The sequence below is a fragment of the Tasmannia lanceolata genome, unplaced genomic scaffold, assembly GCF_043159265.1.
Source record: "Tasmannia lanceolata isolate RefF3 unplaced genomic scaffold, GAP_Taslan_0.1 ptg000015l, whole genome shotgun sequence".
Classification (NCBI taxonomy): Eukaryota; Viridiplantae; Streptophyta; class Magnoliopsida; order Canellales; family Winteraceae; genus Tasmannia; species Tasmannia lanceolata.
Window position 1 is genome coordinate 42,178,683 of NW_027518692.1, and position 15,379 is coordinate 42,194,061.

Here is a 15,379-nt window from a genome sequence, read left to right on the forward strand (position 1 = left end):
ATATATATATATATATATATATATATATATATAAAGCGGAATCCTCTAAGCTGTGGTAGTGCCACATGTCAGCCCCTTCTCTTTCCCGCAATTTTAAAAAGCCCTCTTTTATACGGAAGAAAGCTATTTAATCTCCTATTAAAAGCTATTAAATCTTCTATTATATCTCTCTTCTCTCTATCATGCCAATTAAATCTCCTATAATCTCTCCCTCTTTATTAACGTGGCAACCCTCTCTTCTGCCGATTTGTTTGTATATTGGTTTCACCTTAAGGTTCGTATATTAGATTCTCATCTCCACGTTTCTATTAAATGACATTGCATGGCAGTATTATCCCTTTAATTTAGCAAGTAAATCCACCAAATAACTCTTTCTATCTTTTCACCTCCTCAATAATATCCCTTAAATTCAGCGATTAATATCTTCAAGCCGATTCCTCTCCAAAACGTCTCCATATCTCTTCAACTTCTCTTAAAGTCAACTATGGGCATCCTTATAAAACATGTTTCCATGATTCCATCTCCACTTCTCTTCAACTTCAACTTCTCTTCAACTAGGAAAGTCAAATGTGGGCATCCTTATACGATGGCAACATGGGATTTGCTTGCAATATTATTGGGTTATCACGATTCCGTTCAACTTCAATCTAATACAAAGGTATGTTCTCTCTCTCAATCTTCCTCTTCTCTCAGTCTCTTTCTATTATTGCAATCTTCTGCAACTGTAACTAATCTTCAACTTGAATGCAGGTACATCAAAAGGTCAAGTTCTGTATGCTCAAATTGAGTATGGAAGGGGAGGAGCATCTGTCTTGGAATGGAAAGAAAGAACACTGAGATCAGCCACATATGTCTTCAAATGATGTTTCTCCCATATTCACCTATTTTTTAATCCTTGGTTAGATGACAGTGCCTGATCCCTTCTCTTTCATCTGGTAAATTCATTTTTCTTTTATTATAATTTTTGTTGCATCATCATCGCAGATAACTTATAATTAAGGATCAATGGCAGAGGCTCTCTTACATTTTTTTTTTCACACTTATCTGTATTAATTTTGTGTAAGATGGGTGTGCTATAATATTTGATTTTATTTACCATGGATCTTATCAATCTATTATATTTTGCGAGACGGAGTATGTAATATATTCCATTTTTTTACTAATCTATGTGCAATGTTGTACCTGATGAATCGGAAGGATTATTTTAAGTTGTAACATGTAATTTCTTCAAAGCAGAATGATAGTATATTCAAAGCCTTAACAGTCAAATTTTTTTCCTGCGCTTTTTGTTTGGTATGAAGAATGCCTTCCAATTGAAGGATCACCTAAATGTTATTACTTTATTGTTGTGTCTATTTGCACTTTTACATGCATTAGAAGGTTTTAAAGATCCAAAACTACTGAACAACTAATTTATTTGTCTTTGTCTTTCTGTATTCCCTTTTTTTATTTCGCATTAAATTGCATTAGTGTATAACCTTTTCCTTTTTTGGCTCATTGATGGGTTTCATAAATAGCATAGTCACGATAACTTGCTTAGAAAGGAAAATCATTCGACATTGCATATCTCACCTCTTCAATTATTCTCTCCTTTTTGCTTCTTGAATCTCATGGACATCCAAACATGATAATTTAACCATCCTATTTGGGATACTCCTTGGAGTAGGAAGAAATTTTCATGTAGCAACAATTAGAATACTAATAAAAGGCTCCTAAAATCTTTCTCCCAACAATAAGGCTTCTCCTTTTCTATATCATACTCTATACAAATCCATCCATCCTCTCTCTTCCTCTCTAAAAGACCCTATGGCCGTCGCCACCCCATCCATCTTCTCTCCTTAAAATCCTTTGTTTTTCTGTTCCCTGTTGTTAAAAATATTGTATACCATTGACTACCTGTCCACTTTCTTGCAAAATGATCATTTTTAATTACTGACAAGTTGTTTCTCACATCCGCATCCCTTGCTATCTATCTCATCTGTTTCATAATAAAAAAACTATTAGTGTTTCAAAATACAACATTTTGCATTATTATTTTTAGATTTTGATCAATTGTGAATCTTTACACAATGATCTCTGTTATCTTTTTTGCAGGTTTCTCTTCAAACGGCATAACCTATAAAGAAAAAACTTAAGACACATTGGCGATTTGTAAGTAGAGCGCTGTGTTGTTAAGTGAATATTCAACATGCATTGATCTTTGTTTTTTTTTTTTTCATGTTTCTCTTCAATAGGCAGCATCTGTCAAGAAAGAACTTATGACACATTGGTGGGCTGTCAGCACAGTGCTCTGTTATTAACCGAATATTCAGAGCAGTAGTCACTTTACAAAATGTTTTTCCTTCACTTATGTCTTGAAGCTTCATGATTTTGGATCATTTAAGAAATAATATCTTTAATTATATTTTTCTTAGTTGGTAGTCTGAGCTAAATATAATTCTCTCTCTCAGTTTATTCTAAAACACGGAATCATTTTGATACCTAAAACTTTGATGTATACAACAGGAAAAATCATCTTTCTGGGTGATGACAATTCAGCAACGAAATCTACAACCTTTCCCTTTTGTAAATAAGTGTTCATTTAATCAATGGTGTCCTATTAAACAACTTAAAGCATCGATATACAGGAAACAGATTGACACTATCCCTACTCATATTGTCCTTTTCTCATTCCATGGTCCATTAGATAGTTAATTTTTTTCCTTGACCTTTTTCCTTACTCTGTGAATGGAAAGTTTAGGATGTATGCTTGCTGATAACAAAGTGCTGTGAGTTCTTTATAATTCAGGCATGGTTTATCCATGTTGTGACAGACAAATTCACAGTTTGGATTTTGGAGTTCGGATCATTGAACAAATGATCCCCACATGCATTTTGCCCACCCTTATTTTTATTTGTAAATAGGTCTAAACAAAACATAATTCATGTATGTATCTGTTTTATGTGTATATGTATACAATTTAGTTTGTCTTCTTCTTTTCTGGTAATTGAGTTTTTAGTATTGTTGTAACATGTCAACTTCTCTTTTGCAGCCATCAAACAGTGACTGCAGCCTTATCTTTTATGCATATTTTTTGCCTCACCCCGTGCATCGCACGGTCTGCAACTAGTATATATAAAGCTGGATGTGGTACACTGAAGGTGTGCCACGTGGCACCCCCTTTGCAAACCGCATTCAATCATTTTTTTTTTGACATAACAGCCGTAATTCCAAACGCTACTTCTCCATATTTTTTCCCGCACCCAAAAAACACGTCCTTCCAACGGTATCTTCGTTCTATCTTAATTCTTTCTTTAAAAAACAAAGTGGAAATTTCTCTTTTTTCTCTATTTTTTCCCCTTGGAAATTGATTTCATAAAAGGTCTTGCTGTTCTCAAGAATGAATTGATCAGACATCACAGTAATTTGTCAATTGTTTATGGAAGTTTCCTCATCCATCCAAACAAATCCCTCAAGATAATTGGCTGTTCTTTTGGCACATAATTCCAAAAACATTTGCCTGCTGGGGACACATCAAAAGGTTTTGAGTCCCTTACCAATCGAGGTATTGTTTCTTTGCGTTTGTTGTTATGGCTCTTTTTCTTCGTATTAGAAGTATGTACATATCTCATTCATTTTTTCCGGAAATTTTTAGTAAGATTGATCTTTCCAAAAATCACGACTTAGTTATGCTTAGGTCTTATATTTGGGAATCATGTGCTTATTGCACAGTAAAATCAAGCAATGAACTAATAATGGCCACAGGACCATTAAGCTTTGTACTTAGTTAGCCACCGTCTCATAGAAGACTGGGCAAATATTTTTAGTATCTGTAATTGAAGAATGTATGGTAACTGGGTGTTTATTGCATATATACTAGCGTTCTTGGCCTAGTCAAGGGTGTAAAAATCCCATCAAAACGATGGGTCCCCACCCTATACATGGGCTCTGGGTGGAGATGTGGGACCTACTCCATCAAAACATAACTCCAAAACAGAAGCACAAAACCTAAAAGCCTCATCCTTCGTCTTCTCCCCCGTGACTCCGGCCATCTCCGACCTTCTGTCGCCGTTTTCCGACGGCCTCCCGCCTCGCTCAAGTTATCTCTCTCTCTCACCCTATCTTTGTCTTGAGTTTAATAGGGTTAGGGGGGATGATCCTAACCCTAGTTTTTTAGATTTTTGGGGCAGGGTTAGGGTATCTCTAATCTCTTATTCTCTTCTGTTGATTTTCTAATAGGGTTAGGGTTTGGGTTTTTAATAGGGGTAGGGTTTTTAAAACTGATTGAACCCTATTAAAATTTGCACAAACTGATTGAACCCTATTAAAAATGTGCAATTTTTTTAAATAGGGGTAGGGTTTTTACAGAGATTCTTGGACTTACAGAGATACAGGATTGAGAATATATGAAGGGCATGTTTGGTTACTATGTCTTTTCAATAGGGGTGGGCCGGGCCGGGTTTATCATTGCCCAAACTCCTCAATAAAATTCCTGTAATCCAAACATGGCCTAGGGTTTTTTTAGAATCTCTCTCTCTCTCTCTCTCTCTGCTAAAGGCCCTTTTTTATCTCCGTCTCTTCATGCGTGAAGTCTTACTGCCTGTTTTTTCTTTAATTTCTTAGTTTTTTCTTTAATTTCTTAGACTTTGATTAAGTTTACTGTTCATTTGTTGCAGGTGTTCTTAACTAATTAATTACAAGAGGAAGAAGACCTAAGTTGGTTTTCTTCTCTTCTTTTCCCTTTTCTCTGTGTCATTAGATAAGTAATTCTAGGGCAACATTTGTTTGATTACGTTAGAATAGATTAACTTTTCATCTCAGTGCGTAATTAGTTAATTACTTGTAGGCAAGCTTGGTTTGATACTTTGTTTAAATTAGAATATTAGCTTAACTGTTCATTATAGTGTGTGTGTGTGTGTGTGTGTGTGTGTGTGTCACTGTTCATAATTCGTATAGTTCTTCTTAAATCTTAATTGTATATGTAGTTACTAGTTTACTCCATTTAATGTACGTATTGTTAATGTGTATATGTTGTTATGTGCATATGTAGCTACTAGTTACTAGTTACTGTTCATTTAGATTATAGGCATAAGGCAAGGATTAGCAATTTAGTCATTCAAGGGTCAACCATCAACACAATCATCAGTTACAATTCATGTATATTTAGGCCCTGTTCGTTTCAGATTGTGAAAGCCGATGGTGAGGGCCCCAATCGATCATTGGCCCAAAACTATGAGGCCCTAAATTAACATAATTTTGGGCCAATGATCGGTTGGGGCCCTCACCATCGGCTGTCACAATCTGAAACGAACAGGGCCTTAACGATTAACTGTTCATATTCTTCAAAATTCCATTTTGATTAGATTAAGTGATATAACTTATTTGTAATTGTCACTATTTTTTGCAATTATTTTATATTTTGTATTTGTCACTTCCTGCCATTCCTGTATTCTTCCTCGTCGCTTCCCTTGACACTTGTCACTTTCTAACCCTTGATGTTTCCCTTTTCTCACCTTGATTTCTGCCTTTGTTTTCTGAACTAGAACCGCTTCCTCATTGCTTCCCAACACTTGACGTTTCCCGTTTCTTGCCTTCTCGAGAGCCCTTGCTTTCTTCCTTTGCTTTCTGCAATGGCAACCTTGTTTTATATTTTTTTCTCTGTTGAGTTTGTATTATTTATAGAATTGTAGTTAACATGTTTACAATTGATCTGTTTCGATCAAAAAGAGATCTTAGAGAGGATTTGGGATGTTTTGAGAAGATAATAGTCTTTGATTTTTTTTTTATTATCGGAGATGTCCATCTCTATCCAGGTCTGATCTTTTGATTATTGTAAGGTTGGAGAGTCCGAAATGTTTGTAGAGGGAAATTGTTAAAACTGTTAGGTTCATCCCGAAACCATTGTATGTAGTTATTGAGGCTTTTGAGATGGAATTTCGGAGGATTATGAGAGAGAGGGCGAGGGTTATTTGGTGTCGAACAATCAGGGAGGGAATGAGGGAGAGAGGGAGGTTTATTTGGTGTCGAACAATCACCTTTAAATTGTTCATCAAAATCTTGATTGCATAGGGACATCAGATGGGTCCCGCATAGGTGACAAAACCTGAGAATCACTTCAACTGAAAATTTCCAACCACTCAATTCACTCCAATTGAACATTTTGACCACTCAATTGGTGGACTTGAATTTGGTTTCTCGATTCATCATAATAGTGTATTTGTTGACACTTGGTTGCACAATTAAGATTCCCTGCTCACAAAAATTTTGGGCCATGAATGATTTATCGTCGAGCTCACTACATAGGCGGTTTAGACAATGACGGTGGTTGCCCGTGTGTTCCATAGTAAATAGGCTCCATTCTATTTCATATGCTTGGGGAATATAAGTTACGCCAGGCAAACAACGTGGATTGTTCTGAATGGGTGAAGGATCTATATCAGACATTATGGATTCAGTATGTGACTTTTGATCTTTTTTTTGTCTGAATACTACTGGCTCAAATTTACGCTTACCACAAATTTTGAGTTTTAACTTTTATCCATTATAATACTAAGCTTTTATATGGAAATAAAACATTATAGTTAACCATTTCAAAAAATAATAATTATAGTTACTTAGTCTATAGAAATTCTCAATATATTAACTGTTATAACCATATTATCATGTAATGTATTAAGTTTTAGAACGGGTTAAAATGCCAAACCCATAAAGCCTTTTCCTTGAGGATTGCCAAATTTGACACTCGGAAGTTTTGTCAGATTCTGACACTTGGACCTGTACCCACTCAACATAGAAGCGACCTAAATGATATAATATGTTTTCATATCAATTATAAGCCAAACAACCCAACGTTATGTAAAATAGCACTAGGAATATAGACATATTGTGATGCAAATTCATATCCATGTTTTTTCATGCATTTATAGGAGCCATATATAAAATTATCTCTTTTGTTCTCATTTTTTTCAATGCAATGCATATTGTGGAGTTTGCTTGATCTTGAGATTCAACATGGATATTTCTCCTAATTTATGTACTTTTTGCAGTCTGTATTTTGAATTTTTAATATGCCATATTGTAGGCTTTTATGTTGATTATAACATCATTTATCTGTTGCTCTGGATATGTAGTTTCTGTGCTCGGCAACTATTATTAGACAATGGGATTGACTAACTTGAGGTATGATCCTCTTGGCCTATTTATGTAATTTTTCACTCTTTTTCTTTTTCCGTTTATGTTTCCCGCTTTCATAAACAAACAGTTCACTATGTATTTGAGTAATCCTCACTATGGAACATGTTTTGACTTTCGACTTGGTCACTAGCCCACCACCACCACCACCACCAAAAAAAAAAAAAATTCGCCATTATCAGTCCAGGGGTCCTACTCCGCTGCAACGTGGCCATTAGTGATCAAACCACAACAGTTAAAAGACCGGTAGTCTGAGTCCTTTGGCCCTGAAAAATACAGATAACCTGGAACCCATTGATTTTATTGATTCTAAAGTACATGGATCATAACTCCTAAGAAGGCTCATCTCCGATCAGCTTACAGTTCTAAAGAAGTTTTTCATTCGACCATTTTTCTCTTCAAGGGTTGGAGTCTATAAGAAGGCTTACCTTTTATCATTTTTCAGTTTGAGAATTAAGAGTTGTTTTCGCTGGTTCTCCTCTAATCAGCTCTAACCTGAAATTGAAAATAAAAATGAATTACATTTATTTCCAAAAACATATCCCACTACCTATTATCTCCTTATAGATTTTCCAATACTGCCAAAGTCCTAAAATTTACTCTCATAACTAGTACCTCCTATATAGAAAAGTAAATCCAACTCCTCTTCTTAGGCTTCCTAAGTTTTTTGCTAGAAGGCACTTTCTAAAAACTGCCAAAGGACTACAGCTATGACTAAAAGTTAATTGAAAATCACAATTATTTCGTCACAAAGATTTGTGCTACTTTTTTATGTCCTTTTTTTAATAGTAGAAGATTTCATTGAAAAAAAAAGTAAAGACTGAGAAAGTCCACCCTTCAGGTACATGGCAAGGTAAGAAATCAAACAACTCTAATTCCTGCCTATGAACTCCATCCCTAGCTAGTCTGTCAGCCACCCCTTTTGCTGATCTTACACGTGTGAATGAAATTGAGGAAATCTCCACGGGGGACTAAAGAACCTCTAAGCCACCGTATAATATTGAGGGAGTCACCCTCTACTATCATTCGGTCCATGCTATCTCTCTTCAAAGTAATTATTCCCTGGTGAACAGCCCTAACCTCTGCTTCGCTAGCATCCACTGACCCTATAGGCCCTGAAAATGCCCATATAACTTCCCTCGTAATCCCTTAGAAAATCCCCAATACCTGCGGGCCCGGGATTTCCCAAACTAGACCCATCAAAGTTTAATTTCAACATCTCACTCGATGGGGGCTGCCAAAGTTGCACAACCGAGGGACAACATTCCTTGCTATAGCATATCACCTTCCATCCCTCCCATAATTCTAAAGCCGAAACAAAGCGGAATAAAGGAAGGGATTTTGCCCAAGCAATAGTTAATGCTATTACTTTGATGAATAGAAAATAGGATGATTTGGACACTCCTTCAAATACTTTTTCAATTTGCGTGCATCCATGGGGATTAGTCCCGCCCTAAAATGGGGCGGGGATACACTATGCCATAAAAAAAAATGAATCCTGTTTTCAACACTTGAATATGGTAATGATAAAACATGAGTTTTTAGGGTTTATTTCGTAACATAGTAGAACTTTGGAGATGGCGAGTTTGCTTTCTCCGCATGCCGAAGGTGAAGAACCCTTTTTTATACAATATAAATATTTTTTTTAAGAAAGTTAATATATTAAAGATAAGTTTTATAACATTTACTTCTCTATTGCATGAAATCTATATATATTCATGGATTTCTGTGCTTGATATTATTTCTGTCTTTTGCAATTCATTTATGTCTCATTTGCAATTTTTGTTATTGAATATCAAAAGTCAACTCTTAATTGATTTTAGCGTGTTGAACATTATTAAGTAACTGGCATGCCTGCCCCATCTTTTTTAATTTATTCAAGTTAAATCTTCATTCTGATTTCTTCGCTGTTAAACCCATGCGCCACCTATGATTTATCTGCCATGTACAGCTTTTTTGTATTAGTGATAACTAGACTAACTGTTAATTTCAATTTCAGGCCAGGTTCTGCAAATAAAGAATCATCAGGAAGAGGAAACTTCGAACGCAAATTTGACAAGAAACTTCGCTTTTATGCTAGTGAGTTTGGCTTATGTCCGAGAGGCTCTATCTATTTGGCTGCTCTGTCATATTTTATATTTATCAAATTCTTGGAAACCATTCTTGAACATTGATATTCAGTTATATGAATCGACCGGTCATCAGGCATCATCTATGAATGCGAGTTTTTTTTTTGTTTGATTTACTAGTTCTTGTGAAGATGTTCTTTGATATTAGATGTTGTGAATCCATGACAACTGTGAGAGAGAGAGAGAGAGAGAGAGAGAGAGAGAGAGAGAGAGAGAGAGAGAGAAATGGGGTGATAAGAGTAGAAAAGGGGTATTTTGTTTTTTCTTCGTTCCTGTTTCTTTCTTGCTTCCTATTGTAGATATGGGTGGTCCATCTCGGTCTCCTAAATTTGCTATATATTATTATTGCCATTTCAAAAAAAAAGAGAGTAGAAAAGGGGTACAATTTATGAATCCAACCGGGAAGGGTGAAGAAGGAAATGGTAAAAGAGAAATGTGACTAGAAAGAAAAAGATTTGAAAAGAAAGAGGGGAGAAATGAGAAGGATAAAGGGGTCTCAACTTATAATTCTGACTGAGAGGGGATGATGGAAAGAGGAGTGGAGAAGGAGAAGATAAAAGAAAGAAAGAGTTTAGGGAAAAAAAATGAAAGATAGAGTTTAGGGGTAGAAACTGACATGATACGAAGTGAGAAAGAAGTTCAAATTTTTATTCATTCCATCATTGCATTTGCGTAGCATCAAAGAAAAGTACCCTGTGGCTACATATGTATAAGAAAGAGAACTAGAAAATTCTAAAACCCTAAACAAAGACCTAACACTTTTAGACTAAAATACTCTCTAATGACTTAAAGACACTCGCCCTACTTAAAATTTCCGTACTACATGTATGGGGCCCGCTTAAAACCCTCATAAATCAAAGAACTTGAGTGATTTTGATGGGAAAAGACTACTATCCCATGTGACTTAAAAAGACATAAGAAACACCTAAGAGATAGTTAAAATTAGAATATGAGTCCTAGGATGGTCCCCGTCCGTGGAGAGAATCCATGTGTCGTTTACTCACATCTTTCACAAACTTTCACTATACTTTTACTCCTGAAACTACAGTTTCATTCTTTATTTTGCTTCCACTGTCATCATTGCTATTGTTTAAGAACGTCGACTCGTGCAATTCTGGCTCACCTTCACCCCTATTTATTGGTGGAGCTGCCGGGGAAGGAAAAACGAGCAGTTTATGTATTGCCACTAGTATGGTTAGACAGCGTAGAGTATCCCCGCTTATTCTAGCTCTTTCTCTTACTCTAAGACCTATTCTTACTCTAGCTACTCCGTTCGTGAGGAGATAGAAACACTACCTTCACTTGTGAACTTAATACCATAACGAGATAAAGACTGGAAAGGAGTAGGGCAATTAAGTCAAGTCGGAAGGGAACGCAAAGAGAGGAGCGGTGGGTCGTTAAACAGTCTCATTCACCAACAACAATAGTGTTAAGTAGTTATATACCAGACCATTCCATTCCCGATTTGAACTAACCAACGGAATCAGAAAATACTAGAAAAGAGTTATTTGGTTACACGAGATGAACCTGGGTTTGGTGAATTGAAGTTGGCCTTAGGTGTAATAGGACTTCCAGTTACTGCGCGCGATCGTATACTGAGGTGCTCCCCGCCGGCTAAAGTACTCTTTGTCCAAACATGATAGCTTTTGTTCTTTTCTAATCTACTGGCTTATTATAAAAGGTGGTCTTTGATAGTAGAGAAGACCCCCATTTAGGGGTGGACATGGTTCCGGTTCAAACCGAGGAATTGAATCGAACCGTCCAATTCGGTTCGGTTCGGTTCCAGATTTATATGGTTTGGTTGCAACCCTACAAAAGATAAATTCACCCACCTTTAACGTTTTGGCTTTTAAATTGCCCAAACCTTCACCCACCTTTAACGTTTTGGAAGTTTTAACTTTTAATCTAAATTCGTAACTTCTTAAAAAATAAAACGTACTGAGGAAACCCTAGTTCCCCAAAACGAAAAAAATATCATCGCCGTCTCTTCAACCTCTTTTGGGTTTTGAGAGAACTGTCTTCAAGCTCCGACCACCTCCACCTCCTCTACCTCCCCTACCGAACTGTGGAAACCCTAGTTCCCCCAAACAAAAGATCTTCATCTCCTTCACCTATCCCTAACCCACTAGCCACCAGGCCCACCCCCACCATCTATCTCCGATCACCGTCACTAATTCCGGCGATTTCTTCACCCTAATCACAGATCCGACCACCTTCCCAATCAAAACGTTCATCCAATTCAGGTAAGCTTTTACTCTTTAACTCTTTAAGATCTTTTGTAGGGTTGCAAATTGGGGAAAAGGGTTTGATATTTTTCCTGGCTGGGGTTGGGGGATTTGAATGTTTTTGGAGATTGTTTTTTTTCCTGGGTAACAAAATACAATGATTTGCTGGGGTTAGGGGATTTAAATGTTGTTGGAATTTTGGGGCTTTTGCTTGATTATGATTTTTTGGGTTTGGGGATTTGGTTGGTGGCATTAAATGTTATTTTTTCCATTTGACAATCAAATTTAATATATGCGATTTCTCCATCATGTTTTCTGTTTTGAAAGTCACATCCATCAGTAGATTGTATAAAGGATTTAAGCTTGTGCCTGTTTGTAGTTCACATGAAAATTTTGGTGAAGGTTGGGTAAACCCGGAACCGAACCGAACCAAACCGATTATATATGGTTCTGGTTCGGTTCGGTTCCAAACGTATATGGTTCGGTTCTGGTTCCAGTTTCAGGGAACCGATTATATATGGTTCGGTTCTGGGTTTACCCCAAAACCGAACCGAACCGAACCATGTATACCCCTCCCCATGTTGTTTTTACTCTTCCAACTCCTGCTGTACTTGTACTCGTGAAACCACATTGCCTCTTCTTTATTTTGCTTCCGTTGCCATTATTGTTGCTATTTAGACACTGGGCTGAAGTTTTCATGTTTACTAAAGCAAAAATCCTTTAGGCTGGTTTTCCTGCTGAAAGTGAGGTCGCGTCTGAAGCAAGTTGTTTCTGGAATGGGTCCCGCTTACTTGATTTTAGCATAGTGAAGAGTAGAAAACTGTATTCATATAAAACAGTACATTTAAACTACATAGATAATAGTGTACCTATATCAAAACATGAGGAAAATAAATATACACTCTGATTTCATTTTATAAGCTGGCATGTGTAATGTGCATGCCTGACACATATTATTACATCCAAGTTACATAAGATATAGAAATAATTGTTATTTATGGCACATCCCATCTTTGTAGTATTTATTCTTGCTTCAACAGTAATGTTTTGCTTATACAGTCCTCCATTTCTTGCTTAATCTCTCTAGCCAACTGGCAATACAAAGATCTATTTTTGACATATTCGCTTTTATCTAGAGGTATTTATATATCTCTTTTTTCATGCTTTCCTGCAGAGGTTAGAGATACTGTTGTTTCTTTAGCTGCAAGGAAGGAAATCGGCAAGGTTAGAATACTACTTTAAATCATGCTCCTGTTTTTAGTTCTGATATTCTGTTTATCTATAAAGTTTTTCCTTGCCACTTTATACTGTATTATATAGTCTTATACTGTATAAGCATAACCTTTCCTTTTTTTTAATTAATGAAAATTGATTATGGAATTATGCATCACTGAAAATTATAAACAGGTCGTATAGGGGAAAAATTCTCGGGTATACATGCAATTAGTTGCACAGTTCTGTGCATCGGGCAATATGATGTTGATTTTAGAACCTTTCAAGCATTCAATGTTTCTGGTGTTTCCTTTCATTTTTATTTTCAATTATTCTAGACTGTGCACAATTATTATGTATTACCATGGGCTTCTTTTGTCTCAGCTACAACTTCAATCCCTGTCTGCTACTAATGAGCAGAACTACTGTACCCAGTCATGTAGAGGCACATCTATGTAGAGGAGTATCAATTGCTTCAAAGTTAAAATTTTGACCTTCTGACAATTTTTCTATTAGGCTCCGTTTCTTTCGACGTAAAATTTGTTTTATGTGTACACATAAAACAAATTTTACGTCCATTTTTACGTCGAAAGAAACGGAGCCTTAGTGATTTCTACTTCCTGTGAAATAATATTTAGAAAATTTGGCCATTCAAAATTTTCTATTAGTTATTGTTTTTCTCTTCAATCTTGGGGGATTTCTTTGCTTGATCCTCCTTGGTTATTTCTTTCTTTTGCTCTGTATTGACCATCTCGGTTCCCACTTATATTTCTCATTAATATATTCTTCTACTATTAAAAGAAAAAATTGTCCATTCAAAAATATTATTAAGCAAATTTGGTCCACTAAGAGTTCCAATTTGTTCAGAAGAAACGTCTAAGAAGCCGGCAGAAAAAAATGAAGGCATATGATCTCTCAACCCTTGGTGAGTCCCTACCCGAATTGAGTGCTCCTCAGAAGCTGCCCCATGCAATTAACTCAAAGCTGAACTGCAAATCTAGGCAGAGGCTAGTGTAAGTACTTCAATTTTCAAGTTCATTTTTCAAAGTCCGCAAAACATGTTCTTTCTTTACATTGTGAGGTTGGTTTGGGTTGATTGGCCAGAGAGAAGGAAAGTAAGCGGTTGGCAGCAGTTCTTAACCATCCCTCCTTCCAGTTAGATCCACTATCTGCCATTCATCATCATCTTGAGAGCACACAACCTATCCAAGAAAGCTCCAACCAAAAAAAGCCATTAGGCAAGACTAGGAAAGAAAAGGCTAAGAGGAAAAAAACTAAACATCCATCTGGCACTCGATCCATGGACTTATGACGGTATGTAGTATGTACATTTGGAGCTTTTTTTTACGAGATTTTCCAGCATCGTTGCTTGCATAGTCACAAATATCTCCAATATTTTCGAACATATCGCGATATTTTATAATTTTTTTGATAAAACATCAAAATCCAACATTTTACAGAGATTCAGAAAAAGTCACCGAGATATCTTTGTATTTTATTTTTATCGCGAAAATATCATGGAAAAATCCTGACTAATTCATGATATTTTTTGTTGTACTAATTTGTTCTTAAATTTTATAATTTATATATTTTAAATATTTTATTTGCCTATTTTCCCTGATATAAATGCAAAAATAACAAAAAAATTTAAAATATCCTGACATACACCCTTCCCAAAAAATTCCGGCAAATATTTGTGGCTATGGTTACTTGACCATATGGATAACCTCTGGGTCTTTTCCAAGGCAACCTGGTCTGCAAATTGATAAATGTAAACTAGAAGTTACTGAAACAAGGGTCATATTGTTCGCATTTCTTTTCGGGGACACTCGACGATGTTTGATTTTGCTTTCATTTGAAGCTTAGCCTCCCAAGTTTATTATATTTGTTATAGGTAATATAGTTTTACAGAACCAAACCACATGGAAACAAAGTACTATGAACTTCTGTGGCAGCTGTTCACATGCTTATTAAACCTTGGACCAAGGCATCACAGAACACATAAAATTTTCCATGTCATTTGCACATTCTCCAGTATTTGCTTATTAAGCCGACTGCGGTCTAACATCTGTCTTGCCAGAGCTCAGTTACTGTGAAATCAACCATTAACAATGAAAAACCAACATGGCTGGCATTAGCCATTCAAAATCTGTGACTAACTTTGGCGCGACTGATGTTAGATCACCTCTTTTAAGCAGCTTTGTTACAGCTAAATTGAAAAGTTCATTCTGCTTGCTATTACAATGCTCTTGTTCTGGTCATGGCGAAACTCTTGGTCTTGTGATGGGTCTTATCATTCTCACTCCTTTTACACTTTTTTGATATCCAGCAAACTCAACGAGAAATTTTGTAGTGTAAAGAAGAGGAACGATATTTATACCTGCTTGTACAGGTACGCTTATCCGTTTTTGCTATCTTGATTCTTGATCACTCATCTGGTGGGCGTGGCAGATACTTTGATCCATGACAGATACTTTTATCCATGAATGTGGATTGCTACTGTTTTAAGATTGCGATACCTTTATTATTGTTATTTATTTTTTGATAGTTGAGCTGGGATTGAACACTTGACCTGATGGTTGTAACACATGTATCATTTCTAATCTTAGTAGAGGTAGCTTAGCCCTCTCTTTGTTGTTAAA

At 36.1% G+C, this 15,379-nt stretch overlaps 1 protein-coding gene across 2 annotated transcripts; it reads left to right on the forward strand.

The window, feature by feature from the left end:
* Nucleotides 1-4,584: 4,584 nt before the first annotated feature.
* LOC143847354 (ribosome biogenesis protein) lies at nt 4,585-15,379 on the forward strand. 2 transcript variants are annotated; one of them, XM_077356159.1, is made up of 7 exons: nt 4,585-4,692; nt 7,111-7,159; nt 9,171-9,250; nt 12,700-12,749; nt 13,605-13,750; nt 13,842-14,051; nt 15,067-15,379. In XM_077356159.1, exons 2-6 carry the CDS (start codon nt 7,140-7,142, stop codon nt 14,047-14,049), a joined length of 504 nt encoding a protein of 167 aa, XP_077212274.1. In that variant the 5' UTR covers nt 4,585-4,692; nt 7,111-7,139; the 3' UTR covers nt 14,050-14,051; nt 15,067-15,379. The 2 variants fall into 2 exon arrangements, with proteins under 2 accessions (XP_077212274.1, XP_077212275.1); XM_077356160.1 differs by having other exon boundaries at nt 15,130-15,379.